General features: G+C 49.9%; 1 protein-coding gene across 2 annotated transcripts in view; it reads right to left on the bottom strand.

The window, feature by feature from the left end:
* Positions 1–4838: 4838 nt before the first annotated feature.
* LOC144132723 (BTB/POZ domain-containing protein 6-like) overlaps positions 4839–22082 on the bottom strand; it is a 29671-nt gene continuing 12427 nt past the window's right edge. For both annotated transcript variants that reach the window (XM_077665331.1, XM_077665332.1), the window contains 2 exons: positions 8030–8247; positions 4839–5630 (listed from right to left, as the gene is read on the bottom strand). In XM_077665331.1, coding sequence (XP_077521457.1) covers positions 4949–5630; positions 8030–8247 — 900 coding nt within the window. In that variant the 3' untranslated portion in view covers positions 4839–4948. The remainder of the gene's footprint in view (positions 5631–8029; positions 8248–22082) is intronic.

Here is a 22082-nt window from a genome sequence, read left to right as displayed (position 1 = left end):
TAGCCATTCCTTCCACCACTGCCAAATACATCATCAGCGACTCTAAAACCGCAATTCGAAATTTTGCCAAAGGAAGGGCCCACTCCGCAGCCATCAAATATTACAAAAAATCTCCGATACCCGCCAGATCGAATTTATCTGGGTCCCCGCCCATTCAGGCCATCCTGGAAACGAGGCAGCGCACCAATTTGCCCGAGGATTCGTAGTTAACCGGGAGGTGCGCTACCCCGAGCTCAGGTCGGCCAAGGAGCGAATGCGACCTACAAAGAAATTACTACCCACTTCAAGAAAGAAAGACAAATCTTCCCAGAACCACATAGATCTCTAAGTAAAACACTAGTCAGTGGGGGGCAGCTCCAAACAGACACTTTTTTTAATCCGTACATGTACTCTATACGGTTCCCAGAGCAGTTCAGCCCCGTCTGTTCTCTCTGTGGACACCATAAGGCAGACACACCACACATCCTATACTCAAGACAAGCCGTCGAACAGTCTGCAGCTCTCTACCAAATCGCTGTGGGAGGCCGCGCTGCTCAGCTCGGACCCGGAGGTTCAACTCCGAGTCAGGGAGCGGGCCGAAGTGGTCCCCGAACGGCATCGTCGGTCGGCCACCTGGCGTCCGGGCTATAAGAGGAGCCCACCGCGGGGAGGGGAATGTCACCCCAACCCGCGCCGAAGACCTCTTCTTTAATAAAGTTTACCTCCTCCTCCTCCTTGTTGGCCAGTCTCGCTTCTCGACTGTGAAATATCTGCTATGAAAACGAAGCGCTCGAAGGACGACGCGCTTTGGATAGAATTTCAAATCTTTGACATCGGCGATGAAGACAATTGCCCAACCGGGAAATTACAAAGCTAGAAGCACAGCTTTGCGCACTAAGCATTACAGGCCAGCAAGACCTAGCGACCGTCATACTGACAAGCTAGAAAAGCTTGTCAGTCACTGTCGCTTCAATTTTAACTGATAAAGGTGCGCGTTTATTTTTTGCTCACCAATTGTCTCAACCACGTGCTACTTTAAATAATTTTTTAATCGTGCATACAAGTGGAAGCGAGACCAATGAGGTCGTCTTTCCGGCGCGCTGTTTCAATGGAGCAACAACCGCGCCTTGTGCTCAGGTAGCAGAGAACATTACAATTATGTTGTTTAATTGTCATGTAAGGTGCAGTAACGTTATACCTGTTATTAGAACGTTATTTGAAAGTTAAAAAAAACTACATGTAATATATAGCATCGTAAACATTAGTTTAACTTTCAAAGTAGACATTGTGCTTAATACTGTTTCAATTGTTATTTTAATACTCAAAACAAACAATGTTATGTTGTATAGTGGAGATTAGTGTAATGTTCTAACTAAACATTCCTTTATTGTGTTCTAAGCATTATTAAAATGATTAAATCGTAACTACAAATCAACTTTCAAAATATATGTCGAGCATTGTGTGCTAGAACTTTTCCCATCGTTCTTACAGTAAAACTGTTCTTCGACTAGCGATCGTTTGCAATACATCTCTATGATTGTGTCTGCCATAGATGACATCTTCAGGTCCATTACTTTGTTAGAAAACTGATTATTCCCTATTCACCACTACCACTCATCGGCAGAGGTGCCAAATGCGCTCATTTTCTTATTTCCTCTCTGGCCCTCACCATTAAAGGGGACTGAGGATTAATTACATTCGCGCGAATTTTAGAGGTAACTATTAATCTAATTTAACTTATTTCCAAAATTATTTTTACCATGCATGTTTTCAAGGCAATGACTTCCTTACTGTCGTGGGCGCTCCCTTAAAGGGGATGCGAAACACCGCTTGAACGGATGCCGGTTACGCTTCAGATGGATTCTTTATGTCACACAGATGCTGACTCAAAAATAATTACGAGAATCGATGCATAGGAACGGGATTTATTCAATGAAGAAATTTCAAAATACAAGCAAACGAAATGCTGCCCTCAACTCGTTTTTCCCTCAGCTTCCCATTCCCACCCGCCGTGATGGCTCAGTGGTTAGGGCGCTCGACTACTGATCCGGAGTTCCCGGATTCGAACCCGACCGCGGCGGCTGCGTTTTAGGGAGGAAAAACGCTAAGACGCCCGTGTTCTGTGCGATGTCAGTGCACGTTAAAGATCCCCAGGTGGTCGAAATTATTCCGGAATCCTTCACTACAACACCTCTTTTTTCTTTCACTCCCTCCTTTATCCCTTCCCTTACGACGCGGTTCAGGTGTCCAACGAAATATGAGACAGATACTGCGCCATTTCCTTTCCCCCAAAACCAGTTATTATTTTTATTAATATTATTATTATATTCTTCTTCTCATTATTATTATTATTATTATTAGCTTCCCATTCCCATTTCACTCTCCCAATGACGACACTTAGTGCGACCAATCAAAATAGCCCATCTGAGCAAGTGGCGGAAGTTTGCACTCCATGGTGGCCTGTTCTCTGTAACTCGTTCGTGCCAAGGCTGGCAGCGCCGAATGCATGCTTACAACAACTATGTAAGCGCCCAGCTGACCCAGCGATGCTTCATCGTCACGTCGATGGCGCCGAAGGGAACGTGAAATTCCCTTACTTATGGATCCGAACTCGAGCGCGAGATACTGCGACGGTGTGACAGCCTGCGCAAGATATCAGATACATTTAGCATAGCGCGTACCGCTACTGCTTACCGCCAGCCATCGCCCGTCGGTCCTAGCGCGCTGGTTGGTGACGGCGAGCAAGGAGCGCGCGCTATTGACGGGAACGTGTGGCGCCGCCGCCTGGTTATCCTCCACAAGCTGACTATGCCCACTGCCTGCTAAATGTGAAACGAACACATCCTTCCTTGGGACCGAAACGAACGCTTATAGAGTGCAATGGCTCGATCGGATCGATTCCGCAAAGCCGCTCTCAGATACATAGAGAGTAGCCATAAGTGTTTAGTGCTAGGTCGTAGGATGTTTACAGAGAGGCGGAAAGTCCTTCGATGCAAAAAGTAGCCAGAGCCTCTAGTGGTGTATTTTTGTTTTACTTGCTTTACAGTGCTTTTATCTAGGGCAAACAAGTTGGTTTTATTAATGTAATATAAAGCACAAAAACTTGACAAAACGTATCTCTTGTTATTAACACAATTTGCAGTATATTTACTCTGTCCAATCACCAAGCGCCCACGAAGTGATGTCATATCCGCTGCTAAAAACCGACACTCTATGGTGACACCGTCAGCGCCACGAATTTGTTTTTGCGAGCTAATTAAAATATTAAAACCGTAGTATACGTGGTACGACCGATGCCAATAGCATCGCTATAACTCATTCTATGCAACCAACAGGCAAAGCAATGCACTGAAAATGTGTTTCGGGGCCCCTTTAATATGGTTGGAAATGTGCCGATTGGTTTCCATGTCAGCAGCTACAGTTTGTGGCAAGCTTCGTTTTCTTTCTGCTACCGACCAATCTCCAGAAACTTTCGTTTGTTAAAGGAACTTCTCTTTGTTCCGAAGAGTTCTCAAGCTTCATGTCCAGACACTATATACGGCGCATTGCGCTGTGTCACCCCTCTTCGAATGATGCGCGAAACCGAGGGAGTGCTCTTGCGCATAGCTGGATAGGTAACGTAGACACGCGTCTGGCAAGGCTTGTGGTGACCCATGTATACCGCAGATTGTGATTGCGTTCTTCACCCTTTCCTATTCGTGTCTCGCGTCTCCCTTTCTCCCAGTGAAAGGTGTCCACCTTGACTACCCTTCTCTCGTCCTACGGCAGGCAAGACCCCAGCTGAACTGCTCATGTGCAGGAAACTAGCAACGGTGTTGGAACGCTTGCATTCCGATTTACCGGCGAGCTGCAGAAGCAAGAACAGGTGATACAGCGCCGTAATCACGCAGTGCGACTGTTCGACGTGGAGGTCCAAGCGTTTGTGCACATCTACTTCCCGGTCGAAAAGAACATCAGAAATCGTGCCCAAATTTTGATAGTCTTTTGTCAATTTTGTCGTAGCCACAGATTTTTCTGTAGTACGGTACTATATTTCTGCAATACAGAAGTGTTTTTCTGTAGTTCTGTCGCTATGACAAGCACACCACAAGGCTACAGAAAACTCTGTTGTTACCACCAGAACATCACCAAAAATATTTCAAAAACTCCCTAGTGACGACATAATTTTTTTTGATGTGTTATTGGCTGGATTGTTAGGGCCCTAGTGGTTGCCTGACATTGTAAATGTTAATTGTCAAGGGGTTCGTGTCGTACTTAGTTGTGATCAAGGATTGCCGTCGATGGCGACGTTATGTTGATCAATTCAGAAGACGTCCTGCCAGCTGTGAATGTGAACACTTCCCTTGTGGGACATCCAAAGAGGAAGAGCTGTTGATTGCGGTTCCATCAACAGTGTGTCGAACATGGCGTTCCTTCAAGAAGTTCTGATGCCCCAGGAACACTTCAGGCATCCGAGGAATCTGCAACGTGCAGTTATGAATTACGTCCCCGTAGTGCAGGCTTCGAAGAGAGCGCAACCACCTAGTCCTAGAGGCGTCAACGACCCCTCCCCACGCATTTAGATGACTGCGTCACGCTGGAGGAGGAATGTCTTACAGAAAGAGAGATGAAAGGGGCAAGCGATCCATCAGTGGCTGCGCGGTATCCATCTCGAGACAACGTTGAGCGGCAATGGCCTCCCTGCTAGTCTGTATCCGATCTCTACTGAAAAAAGACGTAACAGAAATAAAATGTTTTTTTTTTACTTCATCGTTTTGTCTGGGTCTTGTTCAAAAGACATTCTAATAGCAGTGTATAGAGGTTGTTTAGCGCGGTGTCTCAGTGCTCACTGCCTACCGCGCAACGTAAGGCGATTCGTAGTTTTTTTCTTTTTACTCGGACTTTCCTTTATTGATAAAACAGGCGTACATCCATGACTTCCCGTAACGTGCGCAAAATTGCGGAGCAACATCTTTTCCAAGCCACGCCATCACTCGCTGTCTCTGCTAGAAATAGAGTTTGCAGAACTGGGCGGCAGTCTTGTCTCAGGCCTCCACGGCGAAGCGACTCTGTAGGGACGGTGGAACTGGCTTCGAGCATTGTATTCATGGTTAGTCCAATCCGGAAGGCGGAACGAGGCGGGATCGATGAGGTTCCCAAGGATGTGGTAATTCTCACTGTCCCTGAGCAGCTCCCACGAACCAGGACCTTTGACGAAATCTACCGGACTTAGGTTCAGGAAGCGCAGTTGCGGCAAGAAAGGCCGCATCGCCTCTTCGAGTGTCATCAGGGTCCCGTCGGCGTACAGTTGCCTGCGACGCTTCTCCAGCGCCCATCGTCGTACGGACTCGATCACGAGTTTTTCCGGCACACCGGCCACCACTTCTAGGATGACTTTCAGGGTGTCGTCGCTGGACTCGACGAACGTGTCTGAATGCAGCACTGCAGCGCCGCTATTTTTCAGCATCTCGATGGCCGCCTTATCGACGAGGCCGATGTCCGTGGTCTCCAGGCTGTTCAAGAGCGGGCACACCCTTACCGGCGTCAGGTGCTCCGCGATGTACCTGTCGCAAGCGTCGATGAGGTCCAGGTCAAGGTACTGCTTGGCCGCCAAGCGGGTGAACATGGCCTCTTCGAAGGAGCTTGGCTTGAACTCGCCGGAGTACAGGTACCTGCGAGCGACAGCGGGTATAAGGCACAGCGTCTCGCCAGGACGCCATTGTGTCGACTCACTCACTCTCACTCACTCACTCACTCGTCCAATCAATCAATCAATCAATCAATCAATCAATCAATCAATCAATCAATCAATCAATCAATGATGGATGTAGACGCCGTTACTTGCTGTGCACAGCGTTTCGAATGGGCTCACGTTACTGCCGTACCGGTTTTTGAGTTCTACCCGAGGTGTTGTCTAAGTCCGGTTTAGTGGCCTGCTGAAAGCTAAGATTAATATTAGACACCTTTAGCATATCGTGTACTGCGTTACCGTTACCGCAGCACCGGGAGCCCGCGCGCCGTCAGTGCGCATGTGCAGATCGCCACGAGGGCACCAGATGGCGCCAGGTTCCCGGCAGCTGCGCTCGAACATAAGAGACTTTCAAAACCAACTATATTCGGATCACGTATGTACTGCCCATGAATTACATCGGACATGAGCTGCCAGGAAGGTTCCTGCAGGCCACAAAGCCAGATATTTGTGATTGTATTCTCATCAAAAATTCTATGTCTACAACATATGAAGCAAAGCTTCATTCGTCGAGCTGATGATGACTTACGTTTACAAGATTTAAAAGCGCCAATATTTTTCTTGCGTTGTTATCAGACTTTCGCGACCCTCGGTGCATCTGGCAGCTGGCTGCTGTTAAGTACTATTACAGTTATCATTATTCGTCAATATCACATCATTATTCGTCAATACCGTATGCTTCTATCAGGCTAGCAGAGGCTAGCACGGAAACGTGCACATGCATTTCGACACATCACGTACAAAATCCATTAAGGGCCATGGCACCATACAAGTGTAGGCATTTCCACTTGTGGTTACATTAAGTAATATTACGCACGATGTGTCACCCGCAAGTCACAACCGCAACAGCAGAGAGCAAGCTACATGAATACCTTAGGATGCTAAAATTATAGTTTGGCTTATGGTTTATGGGGGTTTAACGTCCCAAAGCGACATAATTAAGCTATGGGAGACGCCGTAGTGGAGGGCTCCGGAAATTTCTACCACCTGGGGTTCTTTAAGGTGCACTGACATCGCACAGTAAACGGGCCTCTAGAATTTCGTCTCCATCGAATTTCGACCGCCGCGGCCGGGATCTATCCCGCGTCTTTCGGGTCAGCAGCCGAGCGCCATAACCACTGAGCCACCGCAGCGGCCACTTAATTTAGAGTGAGCAGATTGCCAGTGTTCTGAGCAAACCCACATAACAAAACGCGTACTAACTTTCCATATCAATGTACCCTCTTTGCAAAGACTGTACTTACTGGTTCCACTCTTGTACACGCAACGGGTAAAAGAATAACGACCTGACACAACTAGAAAACTTAGTTATTTCTCCGTGATTGACATCTGACAGGGCGGCCGGAGGCATTTATTGGTAAGTGGAGGCTCGAGCCTCCACTTAACGCTGGTGCTGATGCATCAGCAATTAATGCGTAGAAACCGTAGCGTCTTACTGCTGAGCGAATGTGGATGGGGCGGAGTGTTGTCATCGTCATCACTGCCAGTGTCATAATTAGCCCAGCTATGTCCACTGCAAGACAAAGGCCTCCGCCATTCAGCTCCAAAAAAGACCCTCTCCTGTGTCAATTACAGTAACATTATTATCGTAAACTTCATGACCTCATCCGCCCGCCAGACCCTCTGACGCCATCTGCTATGTTTGTCCTCTCTTATTGGGATTCATTCATTACCCTAAGGAACCATCGATTAGCCTGCCGTCGCAATGAATGCCCTGCCCATGCCCATTCCACCTTCTTGATTTTAGGTACGCTGCCATGAAGTCGCGTTCGTTCCGTGATCAAATCTGCTTTTTCTGTATTTTGACGTCATACCTGTCTTTTCCCTTTCCGTAGTTCACTGCGCTGTCTTCAACTTCATTTCAAGCCTTTTAGTTAGCCTCTGTTTTTGTCCCATAGCTCAGTGCCGGCAAAATACCACTATCATGTACTTTAATCTTAATGCATGCCCAACATTCCTAGACAGAAATTTTGAACACTGAAAATCTGTAAGGTACTCGTATATAAATATTGATGGTAGTGGTCCATTCTTCTTCCGATATGTAGCAAAAACTTTCTTTTGTGGTGTTTTCAGCGCTTACATCGAGCAGTTAAGTCTGGCATAGAAAAGCAATGGGGAATGCTTTTCACGATAGCAAAAAACGTTAATAGCAGAAAAACGCAAGCCTGCCACCCGGAGATCTCCAGGCATATCGATTGTTATAGTGAAATGTTACAATATATGAAAAACTGCGCTCATGAACGCTTTCCCGTTAAGAAATGCCTTTGTCCAGAATTGTTGGGTATGGATGCTGGCGTGCTCATGCGCGAAGCGGAGGCTCACTTCAGCAATCCGTAGAACCCATCCGGATGAAGGTCGTCGATATAGAATTTGCTTTCGTCGGGCTCGTTGAGGAAGAACTTCGTGAAGAACACCTCGTTAGTCATGGCCAGGAATTGCTTGTGGGCTCTGACGGTCCTCGGAATCCGGTCGCTTCCGGGCGGCAGGATGAACTCCACGTCCGACAGCACGCGGCTGTTCAAGAACGTCTCCATGTTGATCTGCAAGTTTACACAGAACGACAAGAAGCGATCGCTCGCACGGGTGGCATATATAAGGGCAAATTATAGCATGTGTTTCAGCGAAAGTGAACCAAGATTTTAAAAATAGGCTTTTCGAGGTATGAAGGCGGCTTCTGCGGCACAATAATACCTGCATTGGCGGACATAAAAAAAACATGTTGATAATTTTAACTAGTTAGCCACTTCGACTAAATTCTGATAGCTTCTTAACTATAACAGTTAGGCTACTGGTTGCAGTCAGAGACTTGTAGCTGGTCGTTAGTAATATCCATATTAGTTTTTAGGATTTCAAAAACGCGATTACCCCAGGCGCTGTGGCTCGACAAAATTTGGCAATTTAAACTACCGTGCACCGGAGGGGTTGGTTTGAAAATTGAAAAAAAAAAAAGGTTGTTGGTTGCTGGGAAGGAAATGGCGCAGTATCTGTCTCACATCTCGGTGGAAACCTGAACCGCGCCGTAAGGGGAGGGATAAAGGAGGGACTCAGAGAAGAAAGGAAGAGGTGCCATAGTGGAGGGCTCCGGAATAATTTCGACCATTACCTGGGGATCTTTAACGTGCACTGACATCGCACAGCACACGGGCGCCTTTAGCGTTTCGCCTCCATCAAAACGCGGCCGCCGCGGTCAAGTTCGAACCAGAGTACTCCGGATCAGTAGCCGAGCGCCCTAACTATTGAGCCACCACGGCGGTTGGTTTGTTTGCATGCATGCTTTACGAAAGGGCATGGATTTTGACACGATGTAGCCAAAATTGATTGAGTCATAGCGGCAAGGGTAATCGCATTTTCGAAATTCTAAAAACCGATATGGCTATTACTAACGACTGGCTATAAATCTCTAATTGCAACCAGTAGCCTAACTGTGACAGTTTAAAAATTAATCATCAGAAACTAGTTAAGCGGCTAACTAGTTGACATTACTTATATGTTTTTGATGTTCGCCAAATCAGGTATTATTGTGCCGCAAAAGCAGCCTTCATACCTCAAAAAGCCTACTTATAAAAATTCTGAATCGGCTTCGCTGAAACATCCGGTATAATTATGACGCAAATGAGCTAATCTTTTCATGTCGCTTATGCAATGAGAGGCTGCATCACCGCTTATGGACCAATTCTAGGTTAGCACATGCCGGATGTCAAGCAAAGTGGAAAGGGGCGCGCTTTACAGAAAAAAGTTCACGAGACTCAAAATCAATCTGAGCAGACAAGGCAATCAATCTGTTTACTCTGCCAGCTATAGTTGTATACAGATCAAGAAGAAAGCGGCTTTTTTACGTGGAAGGACCCCCTTTCAGGCAATGGTGACGGCCTATTCTCACGAACCTGCTAGCGACAATGCAGGGAGTGGCAGATGAAAGGGGATAGCCCCCTCCCTGCATTGTTGGGCATAGTCCCCTCCCTGAATTGTTGGGGATTGTAGCCTCCTTGCTTTGCCACGCAACTCCCTGCATTGTGAGCAGGGAGTAGCGGTTGAAAGGGGCTAGTCCCCTCCCTGCATTGTCCGGGATAGGCACCTGCCTGCTTTGCCACGCAACTCCCTGCATTGTGAGCAGGCAGTAGCGGTTGAAAGGGGCTAGTCCCCTCCCTGCATTGTCCGGGATAGGCACCTGCCTGCTTTGCCACGCAACTCCCTGCATTGTGAGCAGGCAGTAGCGGTTGAAAGGGGCTAGTCCCCTCCCTGCATTGTCCGGGATAGGCACCTGCCTGCTTTGCCACGCAACTCCCTGCATTGTGAGCAGGGAGTGGCAGATGAAAGGGGATAGTCCCCTCCCTGCATTGTTGGGGATAGTCCCCTCCCTGAATTGTTGCGGATTGTAGCCTCCTTGCTTTGCCACGCAGCTCCCTGCATTTTGAGTAGGGAGTAGTGGTTGAAAGGGGATAGTCCCCTCCCTGCATTGTCCGGGATAGGCACCTGCCTGCTTTGCCACGCAACTCCCTGCATTGTGAGCAGGGAGCGGCCGATGGAAGGGGATAGTCCCCTCCCTGCATTGTCCGGGATAGTCCACTCCCTGAATTGTTGGGGATTGTAGCCTCCCTGCATTGCCACGCAACCCCCTGCATTGTGAGCAGGGAGTAGCGGTTGAAAGGGGATAGTCCCCTCCCTGCATTATCCGGGATAGGCACCTGCCTGCTTTGCCACGCAACTCCCTGCATTGTGAGCAGAGGCGGTAGATGAAAGGGGATAGTCCTCTCCCTGCACTGTGGGGGATAGTCGCCTCCCCGCACTGCGGGGGGATAGTCGCCTCCCTGCTTTGTCACGCCATTCCTTACATTGTCACGCTCGCGTGCCCTCTCGCCCTTCAGCTCCCACATGACGATGTCAGGGAAAGTAACACTGACCATGCTCAAGCATAATGCGCCTCTGAAAGCCCAGAGAGCTTTTTTTCATTTTTTACGGTGTAAACGCGCCACACTATAGAATTAGACAAGACGAAACGACGTAATGACAAGCGCGCAGTTAACTGGATTTATTCGGAAGAGGAGGTATGTATACATTAATACAGTGGATGCGCATGCTCAGTTCAATGAATTCAAGTAAACTCATTGCCACATTCCTAACAGAAACACGCCTATAGGGGAGTGAAAATGGAGTAAGTTGTACTCTAGCGTGCACTCGCTTTTATTAAATCAAATCAAATTTTTATTTCTGCCTTAAAAGGTACAGACAGCGGAGGCGCAGAAAAAGCTGCAAGATACAGCTTGACAAAGCCGCAGCCCCCTTTCGCTTGGCAGCGACTTGACAGCAAGGCTTATAAAACAAAGTCAATTGGTCAACGTATGAACAGGTATACAATAATGACAGTTTACTCCATTTTCACTCCTTTCTGTTTAAAGTGCACCAGCTGTGTCAGATCCGTACCCTCCTTCAGTTTTGTTTCATCTCTTAGCGTGACAGAGGGTGTGCTTACGAACATGGCTAGTGTGGGGCGCGTTTATTCCTTAAAAAATACAGCTAGCTTGCCCCCGTTGGTGCCTTGCTCCCAGTAAGCTGCAGTGCACTATAGACGAAGCCAGCGGTGACTGTGTATGCGCCTGTGCTTGGGTGGCGGCAAGTGGCCAGCCGCGCTACAGCCTCTCCAGACCCAGCGGCGAGCGCGCGGCGAATGGCGGTACCGAAAGTCAGTGTCCTCTTCCTGGCTGCCGTGCCAGGAAGAGGACACTTATGGGACTTGCTTCTTGGGAAGTGGTCTGGCCCCGGCCTACCCCGTGTAGGGCTGGGGGGGGGGGGGGGGAGGGGAACTCTTGTGGCAGACCGAAAACTTCTTGGGGCTTGACGGACTACTACCTCCTCGTGGTGAGCCCTGGGTAACGCTAAGAGTAGTCCAAGAGAGACGGAGATTGTGTTGCATAAGTTCTCCGTCTCAATAGCCGGGCTCGGTTGGCGTGAGCCTGTAAAGCAAGCCGAAGGCTGGCTGAGGTTGGGTTCTCAGTAACATGGGTGAGCTCTCACCCGAGGCGGCCCTACTGAAAATAGGGCTAATTCGTGCTCCGTAAAAGGGGTACGGCGCCTCGGGGCCGACGGTTTTTGGAAGGTGGTGATCCGCGGCCCCAACCAGAACATTGGCAGTTTCGCTGATGATGGGCTGGATTGACTGGGCCGTCTGTTCTCGGTGGCCGAACCGGAGGGTTTGGCTCCCTGGACGTAGTCTAAGTCTGCGACCGGGGCTGTGGAGTACGTGAGATGCTCCCAGGCCGGGTAACCGTGGGAGGGGTAGCGTCTTCCTGTAACCCAGCGGGCGGCGGGCCTCGGCGATGAGGGCCCTAGGCGTAACGCCGGGAGCAGTTGCGTGCTCCTGTAACCCAGTCTATTGGGGGCGACTGTCATTGGTGAACCTGGGAAGGGCTGTGGTGACCCTCTCACCGAAAGCGAGAGAGTTCATACGCCACGGCAGCTCAGGTATAGGCTGCTGTGGCTAAGTCTCAAGCGAATACGCTGCAGGGAAATCCCCGCTGACTAAAGTCATCAGGGGTAGGGGCGTCCCTGTGTAACCCGAGCCCTACCATCACTCGGGAGCGCTGCTTGGGTCTGTCCTCGGTTCCCCTCCGGGCAACCAGGGCCATCTCTGGGAAACGCTGAGGCCTGCGGGCGTCTCAGTAGGCGAAGAGACCGAGGACGAAGCGAAAGCAGGACTGGCGCTTGCGTTCCTTGAGAGCCTGTGAGTAGTACTGCTGTGAGACCATAGGGGTGTGGGATGAAGCCCACACTCGCACTTCCCGGTACGTAGGCGGTAGGTCCTGACTTAGTACACCTGGGCCGGCGTCAAAGCCAAGACGCTTAATAAAATTTGGTAGAATCGGTCTCACTTGGAGTGCGGCACGAAGAGATTACCCGAAGTCGAGGGCGCTTCGGCGTCTGGCAGGGGTGCGCAGTACGGAAGCGCACCACGGGGAGTAGCGACCCCGCCTATCCGACGCTCCTGGGTTGGACCCAGACACGACCAACGGGGTGGCAGTAGTGGACCAGCCCGCCACACTCGATGGGAGGGCTTTCAGGCCCGAGGATGACCAAACCTAAATTGGTACAAGAGCAGTCTCTGGTGTGGGGGCTGTTGCAAAAGGGTTGCAAGCCCCAAAAGTAGCGTTGGCCTGGCGGCCTGGGGCAAAGCTGGAAACATCCGAAGGTGCCGGCAAAGGATGAGTCGACTGGCAACAGAACAACTTGTTTATTCTGGCATCTCAAAAGAGCAGCCGGTCAGGGCGACCACGTTACTCGAAGGGCGAAATCGAAGTCTCCTCTTGGCGTCCGGCGCAGCTGTCTTTTATACCCTCGGAGTCGAGGGCAAGAAGGAACGGCTTGGGAAGAGGCGTCCGATACGGCGACGCTTGAACATGTCCAGACGTGACGGGCGCGTCCGCCAGGCCGGCGCCGGTCAGACCTCCTCGCCTCCCAGTTGGGGAGCTCCTCTCCCCGGCTGCCGCGCTTTGACAAGCGTGGGCAAAACATGCACACACACACACACGCACGCACGACGACACGTGGCACTGAAACCTGCCTGGACGCGCTTGGCGGGAGGCGTTGCGGCAGCGATGAACGAAGCCGCGGCGTCCGTGGCATCCGCGCCGGCTATACCGCGCGTCGTAGGCGAGACGTAACAGACCGCCCCGCCGGGAGAAGGAGATCCCGATGGTCAGGGGACTGCATCCGCTGTCCAGAGGGATGTCGCTCGATGATGCTCGTAATCGAAACCGGTCGTCCCTCGACGTTGCTTGAGCGCAGCGCACAGAGAAGGCCTCGTTCTCGGGTTCAGGATCACATAGGACACTGCAAAGTCACTTCGGGAGAGTTGCCATTTTTGGTGCTCGTTTCCAGCAAGCGTTAGAACTACGCCGAAACGCAACCGCTCAGTCAGCAAGCACGAGACAACCCTCACTAAGCTCTGCCAGGCTCTTTCCCCTTTTATACTACTGCCTAGTTCCTTACAGTAGTCAAGCAGCACTCAGAACGCGTCCACAAATTGGAAAATTGCACTAGAAAGCACATAATCACTTTGAAACACTAAACAAAAGCAATATGTTAAAAATCCTGCCTCAGGAAGAAAACATCAGTAACAAACAACTTTGAGGCGGATTCCTACGTTAGGGGCTTCGACTTAAGCCATCGGCGTTACCGTTGAGACTCCCCTTTTTGTAACGCACCTCAAAGGAATATTGTTGCAAAGCGAGGCTCCAGCGCAGGAGGCGGCCATTTTTGGGAGATATGGTCTGCAGCCATTGGAGAGGGCAGTGATCCGTCTCAATGATAAACCTCGAGCCGGCTAGGTAGCATGACAATTTCTGAACGGCCCACACGAGACACGCACACTCTTTCTCTGTGGCGCTGTACGCCTGCTCACGACAGGTCAGCTTACGACTAGCATACAGGACGGGGTGTTCCACTTCTCCATTGTCCCTTTGGCACAGTACAACGCCCATGCCTCGCTCACTAGCATCGCACTGAACAACGAACCCTTTTGTGTAGTCTGGCGATCGTAGCACAGGCTGGCTTGTTAGGGCGCTCTTTAAGGCGCTAAAAGCTCTTTCCTTTGTCTCGCTCCAGACGACTGTTTGGGGCTCTGTTTTTCTTAGAGCATCCGTCAGGGGAGCCGCGATATCGGAGTACCTGGGGATGTACCTCTGATAGTAGCTGGCGACACCTAAGAACGACCGAATATCGGTCTTCGTGCGCGGTTGCGGGAAGTCTCGCACAGCGGCCACCTTTATTTCAGAGGGGCGGCGACGACCCTGTCCAATCACGTGACCGAGGTAGACAACCTCGGCCTGTGCTAATTGGCACTTGGGAGCCTTGACTGTCAAGCCCGCTTCGCGCAGGCGGGTTAGCACTGCCCGCAAGTGTGCCATATGCTCAGACCAGGATGCGGAGAATATCGCTACGCCGTCTAAATACGGTAAAGCGAATTCTTCCTGTCCCCGCAACACTTTGTCCATGAGGCTTGAAAAGCAGTATGGCGCGTTCTTCAAACCAAAACTCAAAACTTTAGGACGGAATGTTCCCATTGGTGAAATGAACGCCGCATACCTACTAGACTCTTCTGTAAGTGGAACCTGCCAATAACCCCTGACAAGATCTAGGGTGGAAATAAACTGAGCGCTACTAACTTTCTCAAGGCGCTCCTCGATGTTAGGGATCGGATAAATTTGATCCTTAGTGATGGAATTAAGCCTGCGGTAGTCGACGCAAGGACGAGGTTCCTTGCCCGGTACCTCAACTAAAATCAAAGGGGAGGTATAATCACTCTCACCCGCCTCAATAACTCCGAGCTGTAGCATTTTCTTTACCTCAGCCTCCATAATATCTCGCTGGCGGGGTGACACCCGGTACGCCTTGGATCGTACTGGCTCTGGCGAGGTAAGTTCTATATCATGAGTAAGGACAGAAGTCCTACCAGGCCTCTCAGAGAACTGACCTTGAAACTCTTGTAAGAGTTGGTGTAGTTCGGTTTTCTGCTCAGGCGACAGCGGTGCTTTAATGATTAAGTCACTAATGACCTGATCAGTGTCTTCCCTGTTCGTCACTGAGCTTAGTCCCGGAAGCTGGACCGGAAGCTCTTCTAACTTTCCCGTGTCGGGCATTTCCTCTCCAGTACCTGGTGCCTTAAGCGCTACAGGCTCAATTTTATTCAGTTCGGACGTGCTCTGAATATCAGCTTGCTGCGCCTCCGACCCTTTCTCATTGTTCGACAACGTCGGCCCCGCAACTACCGCCTTTGCAGCGAGCTCCCGAACTCTCGATCTGGTTAAGGCCTGAACGCTAGCCTCACCAAACAAAAGACCCTTCTCGCGCAGGAGGTGATCGGACCGGTTCGAAAATAGGTACGGGTACTGGGGGGGCAGCATAGATGACACTGCGGCCTCCGTCTCAATTGCTCCGAAAGGTCCTTCAATAAGCACTTTTGCTACGGGCAGACACACGCTGTGAGCTTCCACGGCTTGCTTGATCCATGCGCACTCGCCCGTGAACATATCGGGTTCTACGTAAGAGGGGTGAACTACATCCATTGTAGCTGCGGAATCACGAAGCACTCGGCACTCTTTCCCGTTCACGAGGAAGTCTCGCATGTAAGGCTCGAGAAGCTTCATGTTCTCGTCAGTGCTGCATAATGACAAAAACACGACTTTTGTTTTTGTTTCTGGACACTGCGCCGAAAAGTGACCCGGCTTCTGGCACGTATAACACACGCGCGCTTGCCTCGCCTCGAACCGCTTTCTGCGTTCGGCTTCGGCTGCCGCCGTCTCCTTACGTTCGGTCGGACTGCTTTCACTCGCATCCGCACTACGTGTGTCCCCCCTTGCTCTCATGGGTGTGAACTTCGGCCTCTCAGATTTGGAGCCAAATTCACCCTTTTGACCGTCCTTAGCTCCGCGAGCCCGACGCGTCACAAACTCCTCGGCTAGCTCGGCGGCTTTAGCCACTGTACTAACGTCTGGCCTATCCAAGACCCAGTACCGCACGTTCTCAGGTAACCGACTATAAAACTGTTCCCGCCCGAAACACTGCAGAATTTTCTCGTGGTCACCAAACGCTTTCTCTTCTTTGAGCCACTCCTGCATGTTTGACATAAGCCTGTAGGCAAACTCTGTATATGACTCACTTCTGCCTTTTTCATTTTCCCGAAACTTCCGACGGAACGCCTCCGCTGACAGCCTGTACTTTTTTAGCAGACTCGATTTCACTTGGTCGAAATCCTCTGCCTCCTCTCTCTTCAAGCGAGCGACTACGTCGGCCGCCTCGGCGGGTAACAAAGTGAGCAAGCGCTGTGGCCACGTTTCCCGAGAGAACCCCTGCTTCTCGCACGTTCGCTCAAAGTTAACCAGGAACAAACCAATGTCCTCTCCAAGCTTAAACGGCCGCATCAGGTCAGTCATTTTGAACGATACCCGTTCTCCTGCACCGTGTGCCTGACTTCCATTACGAGCGCGTTCCATCTCTACCTCGAGATGCTTCATTTCCAAAGCGTGTTGACGGTCGCGCTCTTCTTTCTCTTTCTCTTTTTGTTCTTTACGTTCGCGCTCGTCTTTCTCTTTTTGCTCCCTCTCCTCAATGGTCTCAAGGCATTCCGACAGCTCGTCATCCTCAGCCTCCAACTCAAGAATAGCCCTTAGCAGTTCTGGCTTTCTGAGTTTGTCTGAGACATTCAGACCCAACTCTCTTGCAAGCTCCAGCAATTTCGGTTTGCGCAACGACTTCAAATCCATGGCTGCTCCGAATGCTGCTTTCTCTACTGCCTACTATTGTCTTGCCGCAAACTAACCCGGCAGCAACGACAACCACAATTACCAGCTCTGTTTCTGACACTAACAAAAGCCTGGCAAAACTCAGAAGAAGAAAGTCTCGCACTCACCAAACCTCGCAGCCAAGAATTCAGCGCAGTCGTTCCGCTGCAGGCAACCAGTCATCACACAGGGCTCGTTGCACTGCTCCCGGATGGTCGTTGTGCTGCTCAGCATACAGTTGACCGCATATCTTCGCTGCTGGCCTCCGTTGTCGGGATCTCACCGCTGGCAACCAGTTGTTGCAAAAGGGTTGCAAGCCCCAAGGGTAGCGTTGGCCTGGCGGCCTGGGGCAAAGCTGGAAACATCCGAAGGTGCCGGCAAAGGATGAGTCGACTGGCAACAGAACAACTTGTTTATTCTGGCATCTCAAAAGAGCAGCCGGTCAGGGCGACCACGTTACTCGAAGGGCGAAATCGAAGTCTCCTCTTGGCGTCCGGCGCAGCTGTCTTTTATACCCTCGGAGTCGAGGGCAAGAAGGAACGGCTTGGGAAGAGGCGTCCGATACGGCGACGCTTGAACATGTCCAGACGTGACGGGCGCGTCCGCCAGGCCGGCGCCGGTCAGACCTCCTCGCCTCCCAGTTGGGGAGCTCCTCTCCCCGGCTGCCGCGCTTTGACAAGCGTGGGCAAAACATGCACACACACACACACGCACGCACGACGACACGTGGCACTGAAACCTGCCTGGACGCGCTTGGCGGGAGGCGTTGCGGCAGCGATGAACGAAGCCGCGGCGTCCGTGGCATCCGCGCCGGCTATACCGCGCGTCGTAGGCGAGACGTAACAGGGCCCACCAGTTGTCGACCTTTGCTCCAACTTATAGGACTCGCTTCTTGGGAAGTGGTCTGGCCCCGGCCTACTCTGTGTATGGCTGGGGGGGGGGGGGGGGGGGAACTCTTGTGGCAGACCGAAAACTTCATGTTTCTCCGATGGATCAGCGATAAGTTCCGCCGTCAACAACTTTAAATCCGCCTCGTGCGGTAGAAGCCCATTTGTGGCCCTTTTTTTGCTGCTGCTTTGCTGATCACACGTCGACCGGAGTACCACTTTTAGCAGGCTGCGAGGTCGTTCGAAACTGGGGCTTAGCCCGCGAGGGGCGCGCAGCGGGGTTTACGGAGCCTCTCCCAAGCGAACACCCCTAAAGAAAGCCGGGCGCCAGGCCGGGGGCCGCTTGTACCCATTTTTACCAGTGGGTGTCCGGCGGTGGGTTTCGAACCAACCACCTCCCGCAGCCGAGATGGGCGCCCAACCAAGTAGGCCACGGCTGCGGCCGTGTTCGTCGCACGATGTGACACATTGTCCCTCTACTACCACACGCGGAGAAAAGGCCAAGGACGCATACGCATCAACTAACGACGCGTAGTGAGAGTGACCTAATCGCGAAAAAGCTTATCATTAATCGTCAGTCGTCAGTTAATCGATTACTTGCAGTAATCGTGCCGCTATTACAAAGACAGAATGCATGTATATCCGCGTTTCACTTTTTTTAGCGGCACATCAAATTGAGATGCTGCTTAATCATAAGAATGAAAAAGTATTTTACGATGTTGTTGATTGCCTCTGCGAAAACTTTCATGACAGACACGAACACCTCGTCAAATATAGAAAAGAAAAGCGTATGCAGCAGAAGGCGCAATGCGGTTGCCTTGCGGAGCAAGAACTCGGATAATGATGTCACGTGACGTGGAGTCATACCCCGCGACGCCGCGGACTGGTTGAGGAGTTCTGCTACATCATGTCGCGCCAAAAGAAATCGGTCAGCGGGCGACTGCCTCAAAAGGATCGCTGGAGGCTTGTTCGGGGATTCCCCTCCGTGAAGAATCGGCTTAATGATGTCGCGCGACTTCCGCGACTTGCAGGTGTCAACGTGCCTGTACTCCCAGCGGTTCGACGACCTGCTCAAGGAGAATCAGCCGGCCCGCGAGGAGGAATCATCCGTCACTCAAGCGTAAACCCCTGTCGTGTGTCTTCTTTCCCGCGTGCTAGTGACGATGTAGCTCGCTCCGAAACAATCCTAGCTCCCGGGAAATTGGTGAAAACCTCCCAAATAATTCGCCGCCGCCTATGTTATTTGCCCAGCGGTACCTCTTTGGGCTCGATCGCATCGACGGTGGCGCCATCATTCCACTTTTGTTTGTTTATTTTTGTACTTTTGTCGTTGCCGCCCTGCCCATTTCCCCCGGCGCGCCTTCCTCCCCGTTCACTCGCTTTTTTTTTTAGCCTGATCTTAATCCTGTCTGCTCCCCTCCACCCTTTTCTTTTTTCCTTTTCAACTGTTCCCGCTGTTCATATGTTTGCTTTATATTCACGCTTCTCTGCAGCTTGCAATCCTCTAAAGCGTCAATTTACGCGATACCACTGCAGTCTAGAAGACTGGATCCCGGACACACGCAGACACGCAAGAAGTGGCTACTTGGCTACTTTATTCAGTGATATCGCGCGTGTGTGTGTGTATATATATATATACGCGATATCACTGAATAAAGTAGCCACTTCTCAAAGACACATTGTGTATACAATATATAATATAATAACATTAGCTTAATTCATAAGAAAGTGACGCTAGGGACTTGGAAAATTACAGACCGATCAGCCAACAAAATAAACGAGCAGGGTTTCGTAAAAGATATTCCACCATGGATCGTATTCACACTATCAATCAGGTGACAGAAAAATGCGCAGAAACCAACCCCTATATATAGCCTTCATTGATTACGAGAAAGCGTTTGACTCAGTGGAAACCTCATCAGTCATGCACGCATTGCAGAATCAGTGTGTAGAAGAGCCTTATGTCATAATACTGGAAGATATATACAGCAACTGCACAGCTACTATAGTCCTCCATAACATATAAGCAATAAAATTCAAGTAAGGAAGGGCGTCAGGCCGCGAGACACAATCTCGCCAATGCTATTCACCGCCTATTTACAGGGGGTAATCCGAGGCCTGAATTGGGAACAGTTGGGGGTAAGAATGAATGGAGAATACTTAAATAATCTGCGATTCGCTGATGACCTTGCCTTGCTGAGTCACTCAGGAGATGAGGTACAAAGCATGATGAATGAGTTAGACCGGCACAGCAGGAAGGTAAGTCTTAAAAGTTAACATGCATAAAACCAAAGTAACGTTCAACTGTATCTCAAGGGAACAGCAGTGCACAATTGGTAGCGAGGTGCTGGAAGTATAGTAAGGGAATACGTTTACTTAGGACAAGTAGTGGCCGCTTATCCGGATCACGAGAGAGAAATAACTGGAAGATCAAGAATGGGGTGGAGCGCATATAGCAGGTTCTCTCGGATAATGACTAGCATGTTACCAATATCCCACAAGAGAGAAGCGTACAACAGCTGTATCTTACCAGTACTCATCTACGGGACAGAAACGCAGAAACGCCGCCGCGGTGGCTGAGTGGTTACGGCGCTCGGCTACTGGCCCGAAAGTCGCGGGTTCGATCCCGGCCGCGGCGGTCGAATTTCGATGGAGGCGAAATTCTAGAGGCCCGTGTACTGTGCGATGTCAGTGCACGTTAAAGAACCCCAGGTGGTCGAAATTCCCGGAGCCCTTCAGTACGGCGTCTCTCATAGCCTGAGTCGCTTTGGGACGTTAAACCCCCATAAACCTAAACCAGAAACGCAGAAACGTGGAGGCTATCGAAAAGGGTTCAGCTTAAGTAAAGGAAAACGCAGCGATTTATGGAAAGGAAAATGATAGATATAACATTAAGAGACCGGAAGCGGGCAGAGTCGGTGAGGGAACAAACGCGGGTTAATGACATCCTAGTCGAAATCAAGAGGAAGAAATGGGCTTGGACAGGACATATAACGCGAAGGCAAGATAACCGCTGGTGAAGTGGATTCCAAGAGAAGGGAAGCGTAGCAGGGGGCGGCAGAAGGTTAGGTGGGCGGGTGAGATTAAGAAGTTTGCTGGAACACGGTGGGCGCAGCTGGCAAAAGAGAGGGTTTATTGGAGAGACATGGAGAGGCCTTCGCCCTGCAGTGGGCGTAGTCAGGCTGCTGATGATGAAGACACATGCCAGATGTCCCAGCTAAATATAACCAAGCTTTTAAACACAGAATGCCCTGGCCATGTGAAACCAACTGAGCGTTTTTTAGAGTCACGTGACCTAGTCTGCAGTATTTTTCGTTCTTAGAAGTTAGTTTAACCTAATTAGCTAATTTCGTAATTATTGGCTTCAGAAACGAAGTTTCAATGCAGGAATTGTAGATCGCTTTGTAAAACAGCTGACTGAAACGCTTGCACCAAGGTTACGTTGGTTTTTTACCGGTCTTAAACCGAAACTCGTACAATAAAAAAAAGTTTCCAAGTGAAGGTGCCAATTCAACGTCCCAAGACGCGTCTCATAGAACATTTTTTTTTTTCTGAAGTGCTCGTCCCGACGAGACTTTGCGAGCACAAGGAGGCAGAGACGTGAGCCAGCAGGTGCTCACGTGACACCTTTCTTAAATTTTAAGACCATTAAGTAAATCTACGTAAATCGTACCTTGATGGAAACAGCACTGCTAGCGGTTTTTCGAGACGACCTACAACTTTTCCATTGAAACTTTGTTCCTCAATTCAATAATAAAAAGTTAGTTTTTTAGTCTTAATTAATTAACTTTCAGGAACGAAAAATACCGCACACTAGGCCAGGCGGCTCTCAACAACCCTCATGTTGCTTCACTGTGCTGGGACACTTCGTATTTTTTAAAAGCTCGGTTACATTTAACTGGGACACCTGATATATATATATATATATATATATATATATATATATATATATATATATATATATATATATATATATATATATATATATATATATATATATATATATCAGGTATATAAGCAGACAAGTTAAAGGAAATGAGGGGCACGTTTGACAAATTTATGAAGGGAGCCAACAGTCACCGAAACCAAGGTGCATAGGGGAACGTTAATTTTTTTTTAATGTGTTGTGCTTATCAGTGGGATAATAATACTTAGATTAATAAATCGCTTAAAGAAAATTACTTATAAAGCAGCAGAAAAAACAACCATGCCGCC

This window comes from Amblyomma americanum, chromosome 5, assembly GCF_052857255.1.
Source record: "Amblyomma americanum isolate KBUSLIRL-KWMA chromosome 5, ASM5285725v1, whole genome shotgun sequence".
In the NCBI taxonomy this organism is placed as follows: domain Eukaryota; kingdom Metazoa; phylum Arthropoda; class Arachnida; order Ixodida; family Ixodidae; genus Amblyomma; species Amblyomma americanum.
This window is presented reverse-complemented; position numbering and strand designations above follow the sequence as displayed.